Source organism: Zophobas morio, unplaced genomic scaffold, assembly GCF_036711695.1.
Source record: "Zophobas morio isolate AGI-343-1 ecotype UQ-CSIRO unplaced genomic scaffold, CSIRO_AGI_Zmor_V1 ptg000005l, whole genome shotgun sequence".
Lineage (NCBI taxonomy): Eukaryota > Metazoa > Arthropoda > Insecta > Coleoptera > Tenebrionidae > Zophobas > Zophobas morio.
The window spans coordinates 4,962,143-4,976,551 of NW_026972110.1; the positions used below are offsets into that span (position 1 = coordinate 4,962,143).

Genomic DNA, 14,409 nt, shown 5'->3' on the forward strand with positions numbered 1-14,409 from the left:
AATATTGAATACATTATTAAACAAACCACAGATAAAAAAGCATTCTATATACAAAATTTTAAGTGAGATTTACTTGGCAAAATTTGAGATGATGTCATCAGTTTTTTTGGTCTGGACGAACAATGATTTATTATCTATAGGATCATCTTAAAGTACACCTAATTTCGCATTAATTAGTCCAGTAATTTCGGAGATTATTGTTTAATAAAGTCGTCGACAAACTGGAAAAGAACATTTTCATATCCTTCAAATTCTGAAGCATCGAAATGACCCTATTACGATGCTTTCTTAGCCTACATTCAGGAAATAAAACTTCGATGACTTCATAACTTTGACAACACAACTAGAAAAATGAAAAAGCTTGACCTGCCTAAGTGGTTTTGTTATTATTATTTTTTTTAGAAATGTTTTATCAAATTTGTTTGTAGTATTACATGGTTTGAAACGTACTTGTTCACAACGTAATAATAGAGTCGTGTCTAAACGTGCAAAGTTCATTTTAATAATTAAATCGATTAGGCACAAGGTTATTTATAATATGATTTTTCAAAACTGAAGCAAAAATATGATTGCACTATTAAAAAAAAAGACAAAGAAACCATTGCTGTATACATGTGTGGCTTTTTTGTATTTAAATACAAATTATTATAATTATTGGAATTAACTTAATAATGCGATTCTTTGTTATATAAAATGTTTAAAGTAATAACAATGAAAAACATAGAACAGTAAAACAATAACATGTTTTGCATTTTTCGTACATGTGTAAGAAACAGTAAATAGTAAGTTATTTTATTATAGAGTTTTCGAAGTCCTAATTTTTTGAAGCGGTATTTATGTACCTTTAGATGATATCTGTAACCTTTACATATATTGCCAAATAGTATACATTTAACTTCTTTGCTAATATAAGGTCATCATTAAATAATAGCGTCATGACTGTTAGTACAAAAGAAGCAACTCATTGAATTGTAAATTTAAAAGTACCTACAGCTTGTCTGACCAATCTAATGGATTCATCTGCACGTAAATATACTTTTTTGTTACCTCCATTATAGGAATTCTGTTGTTTGTTTACTTATTTAGTACTCAGCAATAACATGTTGACAATATACTCTGAGATGAACTCATTAGAAAATTCAATTACTTTTTTTTGTAAATTCATGACATTATTGTATTGTGCTGCATTGGTGTTTGGTGTTTATAGGCTTCAAGTTTCAAACAAAGCAGGACATATACTAATATGTAGTTTATTTGTTTATATATACCTCCTTTTCGATGTAAACTTTCTCTTTACAAGTATTCTCTGGCGTGATTGCAGAGCTCTCTACAAATATATAAGACTACTAATTCAAATAAAATCGTGGCAAAGAAAAAACTTGACGCTGGCCGATATATTCAGACACAACGTACAAAAACACCCTCATAAAACTTGTATTCTTTTTGAAGATCAAGAATGGAATTTTGCTCAAGTTGAAGAATTCAGTAATAAAGTAGCGAATGTTTTTAAAAGCCACGGGTACAAGAGAGGCGATGTTGTTGCGTTGCTTTTGGAAAATAGGCCAGAATTCATTGGATTGTGGCTAGGATTAACAAAGATAGGTGTGATAGTACCTTTAATAAACACAAACCAAAGACTGGATTCTCTTGTGCATTCCATTACAATCGCTCGTAGTCAAGCGCTGATATTTGGTAACGATTTCACCGGTGGTAAGTTTATGAAACCGATATTGTTCTATAATTCATTGTGTTTTTGTTTTAGCAATAAATGATATTTTTGAAAAAATTGAATCAAAAGTGTCGCTATACCAATTTGTAACTGAAGGCAAGTTTAGTGAGGATCAAAAATTTAGAGACTTAAATCAGTTACTAAGTGAAGCAGCAATAACGCCACCCGCAAATTCAGAAAAGGCCGAACACCACGACCGGTTGGTGTACATATATACTTCTGGTACAACTGGTTTGCCTAAAGCTGCAGTAATTAGTAATTCACGGTCAGTTAGTTAATTTATTGTCGTTCGATTTGATAAGTAAATATTTTTGTAGGTACATTTTCATCGCAGCAGCTATTCATTGGTTAGCTGGGTTTAAAAGCTCTGACACTTTTTACGTACCTCTACCGTTATACCACACTGCCGGAGGATGTATGTCAGTTGGACAAATGCTGATCTATGGTGCTACTATAGTCATAAGGAAAAAATTTTCCGCATCGGCATATTTTTTGGAATGTGCCAAATATAAATGCACGGTAAGTAGTTTTTTAATGTAGTTGATGTAACAGGTATATAAAAATAATGCAAAGTGGGACGTCGTATTTAAATATCCCCTCGTTCATCAGTTTCACGTGTTAAACACGTTACTCCAGCCTGTTTAGTATCAAACGCTTGTTTTATACTATTTTTTTCTTCCCAAGTAATATTTTTAAAAAAGGTACTGTGACGACGTCACTGATAAACTGCCTAAGAGATTGCCTTTAATTTTTAAGTATAATTTAATGTACAGTCGCGGCCATAGAAAACGGGACCACTAGGTTTGACACACACTTCCAAATTTAGAAAAAAAAAAAAAAATAGGATTTATTTAATGTTGTTTGACAAAGTCATTGTCCCGTTTTTCAAATCAGGAGCGTACATTCAAATTGTGTAATATTAAAAAATAACAATAATAACTATGGCCGCGTCCGTACTATAAGATTATTGTCCTGTAAATGGTAGCAGCTTAATCAAAATTCAACGTTCTCGCTTCTCCAAAAAATTAATAACGTTATCTCAAAGTATTGTTAAGAAATACAGCGTGGCATACTCCTTTACCATTCATTAGATCCTTGTATATTTTCATCTCCATATATGTAAAGTCACAGACAAAACTCAACCACAAAGTGGATTCTCACTATTAGCCTACACTTGATTTGTCAAAATGTTGAAGGTTTAGCCACTGCATGTAAATGTCGAACCAGAGTGACACAAGTGACAGATATAAAGGGGATGACATTCACTTGACGTGTAAGTGAGAGTACAATGTTAACCTAAATTTCTATCACATTGAATTTTGGCTACACCCACGTCTATGTATAACTTATAATTAAAGCTAATTGAAATTTAAACGCTTCGTATTGACTCCTACCACTGCAGACCAATGGCGCGCAGCCGATGTTACGTGTCTCGAAGAAAATTATGGGAAAAATAATGTTAACTGAACATTAGTTGATGATTTTAAAATCCATATCCCCGAAATAATAATATTTTCAATAATTTTCAAGTATCGGTTTCATTGAAAAAAAACTATTTGTGTAAATTATCAAAAATAATAATTGGAAAGCGAGAAGCGGGCAAGGGAAGGCTGCAGCCAGTAGTGGGGATAACTAAATTTCGACCGCCCAGCTCTACTTAATATACATAACTCATAAAATTAAAAACGTCATCTCAAAAAAATATTAAAAAAAACTATTGAAAAATACGCTTCGAAATGCAATATTGTGTGTGCCGTAATAACTTTTAATTTCGAAAAATGGTTATACAGGATATTTAAAAAAATGATTCGATGAACAGATTTATTTTCTCCTAAAAGTTCATTTAATTTCCCGGGAATTTTAAGAACTCAGTAATATTATTACCATCCATCCATAACAGTGGCTTCGCTGGAGTGTGGTTTATGTTTTCAGATAATTTGAACAAAATAAAACTCTTTTTTAGTTGGGCTGACGTTTCACTATTCATTTATACTCAAAGCGTACTACATTGATTTAAAATCAAAATAAAACTGTTGTCAAAGATATCTTTTTTTTTGAGGGAAAATTGTAGAACTCAGAACAAGACCTACAGAACATGTTGGAAACTTTATACAATATATTTATACAACTTATACAATCAGAATCAGAATTTTTTGTAAATTACGAAAATTTTCAAATATACGGTGTGTTATTTCGGGCGAAACTGAAAATGTTATGCGAATAGTTAATGGACATATAATGACAATTTTCAAATTTTAGATTAAAGTTTCTATAATAAGTTAATATATTTATTGCCACCAAAACGTGAATTCTTTCTTTTCTTGTTTGCATAAATTCGCCTTGATATTTATGATGTATCTGTTGCCTTTCATAAAAATAGAAAATTCTGCCTAAATAATTTTAGCGACTTTTCAAACAATATTAGCCGCGAAAGTGATAATAATGGTACAGATGGGAACAGTGAACAGTGCGTATTAATTTGATAACAAATATAACCCTTAAAAAAAACAAAAACCTGTTTCTTTATTTGGACACATATCAAACTATTATGTATGGTTAAAATCAATCAATGCCTCATTATCTACTGTTGCTATAAGAGTTCTAATATCTATAAATTTTAGTAAACTCCGATATTGCAGATTACCAATCAGTGTAACAGATCCAATCCAAGTATGGTTTCAAATACAGAAAAAAATCATGTTTATCTGAAATAATCGCACTTTGCACTTTAGATATAGAGATTTAAAAAAATAGATTTACTTATCTTCAAACAAAACACTTTAGAATCTAATAGAATTATATCATTATTATCTTCGTAAAATTGATGTATACTGATTTAATTGCATGATTTATTCAGATAACTGAAAAAATTGTGTTCCTCTTTTTACTTTCACGAGTAACCCAAAAATTGTAGAAACATTAAATATTTTAGTTAAATTGGACAACAAATGTCAAGAAACCAGAAAAAAATTAAATAAGTAGTTATCTTTCTTAGTATTACCGAGAATATCCGAATCCAAAATTCCGAAATATTTTGACAACAAATTTTATGTATTTGTACTTCAATTATTTTGTTATTTTTTACGAACAGGTATTCGCAAAAATGGAAATGTGTTGGCCAACCATTAAAAATAGTGACCCATAAAAGCAACCAATTACATTATAATTTTAAATATAAGTTAATTAGACTTAGCTCTTTTTACGTTGTATTTTTTCCAGAAAGCCTGTATCTTATTTCATTTAAAATAGTAACAAATTAATTCAAAACTACTACACGTGTGGAACATAAATTTATAGATATGAAAAATCTACAAATATAATGTTACTAAAAAGTACTAAAATACTTGACACATAACTGAGGCGTCTGTCAACTGGTAATTGTATAACGCAGTACATTTTAATAATTTCTTATTACACAAAATTTTAGCACAAAATCAAACAAAAGTATATACCTATAGCTACAACATCCTAGATCTCTGTAACAAAACGTTTTAGTTTTGTTAGCAACATACAATTTCTTTGAGATTAATTATTAAGATTGACAATAAATGAAATATATCATTTTTCACACATTTTAAGACCATATACGATTAACAAATGTAAATTGTAGTCACTCAAATAAAATGTCAGTAATGATTTATAATGATTTTGTATAATTTATTTTTTTCTTACTTTTGATATAATTCTTAAATAAGTGTGATGAGACATTGGATCTGGGAAAACCTAAACATCTACTTGTTAATGTCTAACTTGAAAAAACACTGTCAGACAGTCACCTTTAAAAAATATTCATTAATTTAAATTTACATTGTTTTTATGGATGGTTTGCCTTCCTTTCTGTATAAACTTTTTGAATATTAAAATTCTTACCTAGATTAATGCACTTATTAAACTAAACCACAGGTCAGCATACAACCGTGTTACAGGTTACCAGTCTACTTACTTTCACGCATACTGTTACTTTTCATGTAAAATTAATTCATTTTTCAAAAAACTCACAAACTCAACAACGTTACAATTAAATGATTTGTTTTCATGTTAGAAATCTACTGTATTTGAACTGTTTTCAAACATATTGTTCTTAATCGGCGTGTACTAATATAGCACCAGAAGAAATAGCAAGAAAACCCATAAAATCGATTAATGGTTGATAGTGGAGGGACATAATTTTGAAGTAACTGTAACTCATAAACTGCGATATTTTTTCCATTCCTCCTGAAGTCTAAAACTTTTCCGTCAATATTTTTCGCTTATTGTTTAAACAAAACTCCTTCCACAAATTCTCAGTGATGTACAATATATGTTAGTTGTATTTACTATAAAGTTCAAGGTTATCTGAATGTTCTGTAAAAATGATAATGAAAATACCGTACGTACAAAAACTTCTGATAACAATGTTTTAATTCAGACTTATTTGTATACAATAACTCACTTCACAAATTTTTTTGTGACAATCAAACCTAAAAGGCCAAAAAGGAAGCGTGTATGTTACAGTTGTTTCAATAGTGTTATATATTTACTTAGTTTTATTACTTACAAACATTTGGCAGTCAAATAATTTAATGAAAAACTTTTCTGATTTTTACTTGATACAAAGCCGTTATCGTAACTTCTGTTGACCAATTGTGAAACTAACAGTGGAAACGCATCTTCTATTAGTTTTTGGCGATTGTCCTTTTGATAATTTATTAAACTTTCCTTATGCATTTTGCACCTAGTGTGTAAAAAACATGATCAAGGACAGCCATGGATTTTTAAAAGTTTGTCTGTAATCGTTGACAGAACTTCCAAAATCCATGGTTGTCTTTGATCGTGTTTTTTGTTGCTCGCTTGATAAAAATAGAAAAACCATAATTGGTAATTAAATGATTTACTGTAAGCTCTAGAACCGTCGATTACTGAATTTGCCATTTTGAAGTAAAATTCATAAGAGTGATGAAGACTTTGTGTAATAGTTTTTTTATTTCAATATTTAGCCATTTTTACTATGAAGTCCTTTGTTTTTTTTTTAGATTGGTCATTATATAGGAGAAATGTGCCGATATATACTAGCAGTACAACCAAAACCTACAGACACACAACATCACTTACGAATGATTTATGGCAATGGATTGCGTCCTCAAATATGGGTTCAATTCATTGAAAGATTTAATATACCAAAAGTTTCAGAGTTCTATGGTGCAACGGAAGGAAACGCAAATATTGGTAAGCAAATTGATTCGAACGTTTAACAAGTATTGCAGGTTTCAATTTATAATGAAATATAAATACTTATATTGCACGTTTCTGTAGACCTTATTTTTATAAACCCTTCCATTTTTTTTTTCAATTAATTTATTTTGTAAACCATTCCGTCTTGCCGATCAATTTTCTATTAAAAAATAGGCTTATCAAATGTGTCGTGAAAATAGAAAAGGTTGTTTGGCATTATTTGTTTGACATTTTTTAGATTCTTATCAGTATTAATTGACCAGAAACGTCATTTTCCTATCGTATATTACATATAATTATACGTATTGTTGTCGTTTTTTTTAAATACACTCCAAAATTACATGTTTCAACGAGAATTTAAAAAATAATGATGATAATAACATAACAATAATAGTTATCTATTAAGTTGTCATCTTAAATTGTCGATCGTTTGCGAGTAAACAGATAGTTACTGCTTGAGTTGCTTCAGACTGACTTATACTATTTTATTTCCGTTTATTCGTGACAGAGATTTTAAAAATAAACAATTTATGTATGCATTAACCAAAAATAAATTTAAAATGTTTGAAACTTGTCATTTTAAAAATTACGTTTTCAAGCAAAACCAAAACGTTCATACGACGTCTACTCAATATTGAAACAAAAAGTTTATTGTATACTCTGTACATGTGTATTTTATAAAGGAGCCTATATTTACTTTTTTATGTGTTGCAGTCAATGTGGACAACACCGTGGGCTCAATCGGCTTTATTTCTCGTATTATTCCTGCCGTATACCCAATATCCATAATAAAAGTAGATCCCCAAACAGGAGAGCCAATTCGAGACGCCAGGGGTTTGTGCATACCATGTAAACCAAATGAACCTGGAGTTTTCATAGGTAAAATTATTCCAAATAACCCATCACGAGCCTTCCTGGGTTACGTGGATGAAGAGGCTTCCAAGAAAAAAGTTGTATGTGATGTTTTCCGCAAAGGCGATAAAGCTTTCCTATCAGGTACATCACGAAATAATGACTACAAACAGAAAATTCAAGTTTTAATTTACAGGAGATATAATCGTTGCGGACGAATTTGGGAATTTGTTTTTCAAAGATAGAACTGGCGATACGTACAGATGGAAGGGCGAAAATGTATCCACTTCCGAAGTAGAAGCTGTGTTAAGCAATGTTATTTCGTATAAAGATGTCGTTGTTTATGGTGTGGAAATTAGGGGCCAGGAGGGTAGAGCCGGCATGGCAGCGATATATGATCCTGATGGTACACTTAAACTAACCTACCTTGCCGAAGGTACTAAAAAGGCTCTACCCTTTTACGCTAGACCAATTTTTGTTAGGATATTGAAGAAACTAGATATGACAGGTACGAGTGGTTCTTTAAATGTTTTCCCTCGTTGACGTATTTATTATTTTTAGGTACTTACAAGCTAAAGAAGAATGATCTACAGAGAGAAGGTTTCGACGTAACTAAAATAAGTGATGATGTTTATTATTTAGACGCTACAGGCGCGTATACCTTAGTTACGCCAGATATATATGAAAAAATTAATAATGGAATAATTAGAGTATAATATTTGGTGTACGTACTTTGGCCTCTACTGTGATTCATTTCCAAGAACTGAGAAGGAGCTAGAAATTCTAATATTCGTGGAGTACATAGTATCCTCGTTACGATTAAAACTACAACGTATTTTTTATATACGTATTTTTAGAATAATTTTGTAATTGTTATTTTTGATTTAATTTTATCTTTATTGAGAACAACTTGTTAAATATATGGTTGGTTAAGTTAGTGTTATTTTTTAACCCACCCATTATCTTAACACCAGTTCGCTTATATGGCGAAATTCACTTTCAGAGTATGCTTTTAAAAAATGAAAGCAAGTAAATTATGTTACTCGAGCAGAGACTCCAAATGTTCAGCAAATTCTGACAAACCTCAAAAAATAAGACGTGCGTAGTAGCAAGAATTTGAAAATGTTGGATGATACACCGCTCCCGTAGCAAACCAATCTCGACATAAATCTTTTTATATTACAAATTCAAACATAAAGGAAAAAAGATCTAAATTAAAGAAACTGGATGCAAATACACAAATCATTACGATGGTGTTGTGATTGTGATAACCCAACCTTCCCGCCTTTAAATTGACCTTGAAAAAGTTTGAAAGGCTCGCGAAAAATTTAAAAATTCAAAGTTTGGTCTTAGCTGTGATCGTCTAACAAATGAGAACCTACGTTGTGTTTTTTTTTTTTTTTTGTTTTTGAAAAATGGCGGGAAGCCATTCTTTCATACAAGTGCATACACTGTCGAGAGCGCAAGACAAAATTGTTTTGGAGGGGGGAGTACGGCACCCCCCTCACAGGAGGAAAGACGCTGCGAAGATTTACTCCTCAGCGTAAACACCCCCTTTTTGTTTTACCAGTGCCGAAACCCAAGAATATTTAGGGATAGGCGAACCTTGCGTTAGGCGCCCCTCCCCTACACATAAAAATGCAGTTTTACAGAACAGTTTTATTTATATTTTTTAACAGGTATGCAAAACAGATACTATGATAAAATATAAAAAAAAAATGGAAAAAAAAATCGAGATTATACATATAGGTATATAATATGTATAAATCTATAAATATTATATAAGTTCAAAATAAAATCAACATTAAAAAACCTGTCGCACCGGTTACATGTTTCTGAGCTTCCGTTCAAAATAAAAAAAGATTAATATGACATAATTCTTGGTATAGTTTTGGAAATTTCATTCTACCCTATAAAATTTTATTGACGAAATGAGACGGACAGTAGTACAATGGTAAGAAATATTTATGGCTCACACCAGTTCACTCGAATTTGTCTGAGAATATTTGGCAGGTAGTTGTACTCATAAAATAATGGTCATTTCCGTTCATAAGTAACGATGGTCCCAGCCCGGACCTGGATTATTCTGGTTTCTAACATCTGGGGATTACCGGCACGCGGCAACTTAAGTTGTAAATATCTCTTGCTATTGTACTACTGTGCGTTTCGTTATTGCCAATAAAATTTTATAGGGTATAATGAAATTTCCAAAACTATACAACATAATTTTTGGACGAATTTGGCGCCCCTTGTCGTTGGCGCCCCTAGGCAAGGGCCTACTCGGCCTATAGCTAGTTTCGGCACTGTGTTTTACCCCGGAAATATTACATTTCAAACACCTTAAGATATGTGAAAAAAAAAAAGGGACACTCGCGAATTGACAGACATACACATATGAAAACGAACAAACGGAAAATTCTATACATCTGTTTGGAATCAATGCAAATACTTGAATATCACAAATTTAATAAAACAAAGCAAAACTGAATCAAGTAACTGGATGCAAATACACAAGCTAACTTATTACAGGCGTGTGGCGGCAGATCTCCTTTTTTTTAAGTTACGGCAGTTAACAGGAGCACAACAAAAGCACAGTAGATCAGTAACGAAACTTCAGCAATATTTGCGGAACGGGTGTGACCTTGGGAGCCCGTTCCCGGGAAACACGAAGATTCAAATATTTCGTAGCATTCGTATGTGATTCATATAATACTAATAATTGTACACAAAAATAAAAATGGTTGGCATGTACTAGTGACATTGGTCATTTTTTTCTTATGAATTATTAATATATTCAAGCAAAACATTTTTATTCAATTTTGACGTTTTAAACTGCGTTTATTAAAACCTTAACAAGTCTGACAAATAAGTTGTTATCCACAAGTGAATTGCAAAATTTTTAATTCACTCTTAATATTTTTAAATCACTCACAAAAAAATAAAAAACAACTTCAGGAACATAAACATTTTGCTTATTATTTTTAATAGTTTTCACAGAATACAATTTGTTTACAATTTTCACTAAAAGGTTGCTGCAACTAAATTAGTATTGTTTGACATATTTGTTTGGCTCTGTGAGGCGTCAATTTGGGAATTGTATAAATCCCACACCAATACAATTCCAAAGAGCGTTTCGGAAACTATTTACTACAGATTATTTCGATACAAGTGCAAGAACCAACTGTAAAACACTATTTTATTTAAAATGAAAAATTTGCTAAGGTGTTCTTTTAAACAAACTTCTACAACACATCTTCCCTGTATCCTGGCCTCTTCAATAATCATTAAGTGATGTGAGTTACCAGAAACTCACCTTGAAAGAACACAACTGTTTATGGTATGTTTGTGGATACTCATCACTACGAAAATTCTTACACCACCACTTCTTCGAAGTTTGTGTGAACTTTGCACATCCTTACGAAGCGGTACATCCTGTTTTAATTGTGTGACATTTTAAAGTCTTCAATGAAGATGTGATTTTTGGCGATTTAATAATGCCACCTAAACATTTTGCAGTTTATACTCCGGTAATGGGTAATACATTTTGTGAGTTTTTCCCAATTTATGCACCGTAGTCGTTAACTGGTTTGCGGCTAAAAAACCAACCATACAAAAATACCATTCCACCACCCCTGCAAAGACTTTTCTCTTGATTACCTCGTCTCAGTTTTTATTAGAGTTAGAATTTTTTACACACTAAAATTTAAAAATAAATCTTGGACTGCTCAAACACGCACACATCGAAAATTAAACCATTTCGTTTAACCTGCAGTTTGTTGACCTCTTTAGCCTGGAATTTTCTAGTATTTTTTACATGTATCGTAAGACTGTGTCGTAAGTATCTATTACTTTGTTAAAATAAATTTTACGTTTGTTTTTAACCCCATAACCCAACATCCCGTATGATTCCGTAAATAACATGACATTTCTTGTTGACAAAACCAGACAAAACGTTCACCGAAAACCTTAAAATGAAAAAGAAACTATGTTCTTCAAGGTCGGAGCACCTTTAGTGACGCTAGTGACCTCTTTATGTCGTTCCGTAAGCTCCCCATGTATTTCCATGGCCGACTTCATTAATATACACTAACGTGTATATACGGCCGTTTCAATTTTTTATTTTCCATTAGAAAAAATGTTCCGCCGCCTAGTGCATATTGTGGCGCCCTCAAACGACAGATCTCGTGCTATTTCTGTCAAATTAATTGTCGAGTTGAAACCAGAGATATGGAGAAGGAGAATGAGCTTCGACTTCTGCGCATCGGTACACTATGGGGGCCGCCATTTTATCAGTTAACCTTAAAGTTTTGTTTACCTACGAGGTTACGACGTTGTTGAACCAGTTGTAATTTGGAGTTAAAATTATTACTTAATTTGTTTTACCGTTAGTGTACGTGTGAACGTGCTTGTTAGTGTTAAAGGACATTATTATTGACAACAAACATGTCTTGTACAGTTTCTCACTGTAAAAATTGTCAACGATTTCGTTCAGAAGGTGTATCTTTTCATCAGTAAGTTTTCTTCATTATCTTATTAAAATCGAATACGTAGATAGTTATAATTAATAACAATTGGTTATTGCAATACTATGTGATCAATATTTATTATATCTGATTTTAGGTTTCCGAAAGATCGAAAACTTTTAAAAAAGTGGCTGATTGTTGTGAAAAAAGATGACAGCTTCAAACTGACTAAGTATAAGCTGGTGTGCTCAGATCATTTCACAACAACTGATTTCATTGTTGTAAATGAGTGAAAACGATTGAAATCGAACGCAATTCCCAGTGTGAATTTAGATGAAAGTCTAGAAGCTTCTTCAACTTCAATGAGTACTGTGAGTGCTACTTCAGCTGATATTTGAGAAGAGTCTCCATCGATTATACCTCAAGGTGTAAAGAGGACATTAAGGTTTGAATATTTTATTATATTGAATTTTTTACTACTGTTAATAATTATTATTTAGTGCTGCGCAGAGATACCATGGAAAAAGCAGTAGCAGTACAAGTGGAAGTAAAAGCAAGAACTCAAAAAGTAGTTCTGACAGGAGGGAAGGTGATAAGCTGGCGTTACATAAAGAAACTACATGAATTACAAAATGATGAATTCCTAAATGTTGCAAACAAGTTGAAAAAGGCACATTTGGAGTGATGGAAACATAAAATGAAAGTAAGTTGTTTTCCTGACAATATTCCTTATTGACAATAATTAAGTTCTATTATAGGTGAGTTTAGCAGCACAAACTCTTAGCAAGAGTTGCGGATGCACTTGAATTTTTAAAAGATCTTGGTATTAGTGATTTTCAAGGTTGTGAAACAACAATAGAATTCATCAGAAGGATAGATTCTTTATTTGATATTCTCAATTCCCGAAGTGTACGTGCTAAGAATTTTAAGGCACCTTTGAGAGAAAACAATGAAGAAATGTGGCGTCCATTTCTCATCGACACCAGTGAGTATCTTCTGAATTTGAAGGATGTCACTGGCGGGCCTTTGTGGTGCACGCCCCGAAAAACGTCAATTCTGGGCTTTGTTATTTCCGCTACGTCGTTCATGGGAATTTTTGATGAATTTGTTAGTAGTAAGAGGTTGAATGACTTGCTAACATAAATGTAGTCAAGATCATCTAGAAATTTTCTTCTGCTCAGTGCGGTAAGCTTTTAAAAAAACAATTGTATTACTTTTTTATGCACTGGAATTACACAAATCTGTATTTATTTTTCTGTTTTCAGATCGAGAAATGGGTGAAACAATAACCCTACTCCTCTACGATTTTGTAAAACTTAGAAGATTGCTTCTATTTACAAACATAACGAGGGAAGGAGGAAATTGTAAAGTGCTTTGCACCACCTGTCTGCTCTCTGTTAAAACTGGCCCAAAGCAAAAGAGCACAAATGTTCAACAATCAGTTGACGTGTTTGTCTTGAAAAAATATGATCTTGATATTTTGACTGAAGCACTTGCAGATCATGACTATGACCGTCTAAGTTTATTGGGCTGAGTGAAGTGGCAGAAAACGTGGCATATATTGGTAGCTATGTTGTCAAAATGGTGGTGAAGACGTTTAAGTGCGCAGACTGCATTTCTTCTTGTATTGAAACAAGAAGAAGTGACTTACACTTTTACAGATTATTGGACAAAAAAAACATGGGTAAAATCAAATACTTACAATAGTTATTTTTTAAGTCTTAACAAAATTTTGATTTTAGGTGGGCTTATTAAACCTTTTGCTGGGGTTGTGAAGACTTGTTGTTACTGTTAATACGAAAAATTTTGCAACTCACCGATAAACTTCCAAGCGATGAACAATTTTTTAAAACTTTCGGCATGCCAGCATTCTTTTTCCTAATTTAGAAGACCCACGCACTCGAGACGGTGGCCATCGATGAAGGCCATTTATATATTCTTATTAAACAAATAATTAATGCCTACATGCGAATAAGAATGTTTCATTTGAGCAAAAGACTTTCATGTCTTGCTCAAGGCACTTCTGTTAGACATGTGTACACATAATTAGTACTGTTTTCGCATCAATAAATATATTGAAGTATAATTATGTTTATTTATTCGTTTAAGGTGAAATATATTTTAGTTGTGATTTATTATTAGGTGATTGTAATT

The 14,409-nt window shown here is 32.0% G+C and overlaps 1 protein-coding gene and 2 long non-coding RNA genes across 6 annotated transcripts in view; 2 read left to right on the forward strand and 1 right to left on the reverse strand.

Annotated features, from left to right (window-relative positions):
• Nucleotides 1-8,725, forward strand: part of LOC135122303 (long-chain fatty acid transport protein 4-like) — a 48,321-nt gene extending 39,596 nt beyond the window's left edge. For both annotated transcript variants that reach the window (XM_064046511.1, XM_064046503.1), the window contains exons 3-9: nt 1,322-1,710; nt 1,763-1,994; nt 2,047-2,248; nt 6,742-6,934; nt 7,655-7,936; nt 7,989-8,300; nt 8,354-8,725. In XM_064046511.1, coding sequence (XP_063902581.1) covers nt 1,322-1,710; nt 1,763-1,994; nt 2,047-2,248; nt 6,742-6,934; nt 7,655-7,936; nt 7,989-8,300; nt 8,354-8,508 — 1,765 coding nt within the window. In that variant the 3' untranslated portion in view covers nt 8,509-8,725. The remainder of the gene's footprint in view (nt 1-1,321; nt 1,711-1,762; nt 1,995-2,046; nt 2,249-6,741; nt 6,935-7,654; nt 7,937-7,988; nt 8,301-8,353) is intronic.
• A 2,017-nt stretch (nt 8,726-10,742) lies between these two features.
• On the reverse strand, nt 10,743-11,726 carry LOC135146319 (uncharacterized). The gene is made up of 2 exons (XR_010283786.1): nt 11,546-11,726; nt 10,743-11,488 (listed from the first exon to the last, which is right to left on the reverse strand). It is a non-coding gene; the product is annotated as an uncharacterized LOC135146319 (long non-coding RNA).
• A 290-nt stretch (nt 11,727-12,016) lies between these two features.
• Nucleotides 12,017-14,341, forward strand: LOC135122237 (uncharacterized). 3 transcript variants are annotated; one of them, XR_010279299.1, is made up of 6 exons: nt 12,017-12,303; nt 12,413-12,700; nt 12,756-12,958; nt 13,014-13,440; nt 13,521-13,939; nt 13,998-14,341. It is a non-coding gene; the product is annotated as an uncharacterized LOC135122237 (long non-coding RNA). The 3 variants fall into 3 exon arrangements; XR_010279300.1 differs by having other exon boundaries at nt 13,003-13,939; XR_010279298.1 differs by having other exon boundaries at nt 13,014-13,939.
• Nucleotides 14,342-14,409: the final 68 nt, after the last annotated feature.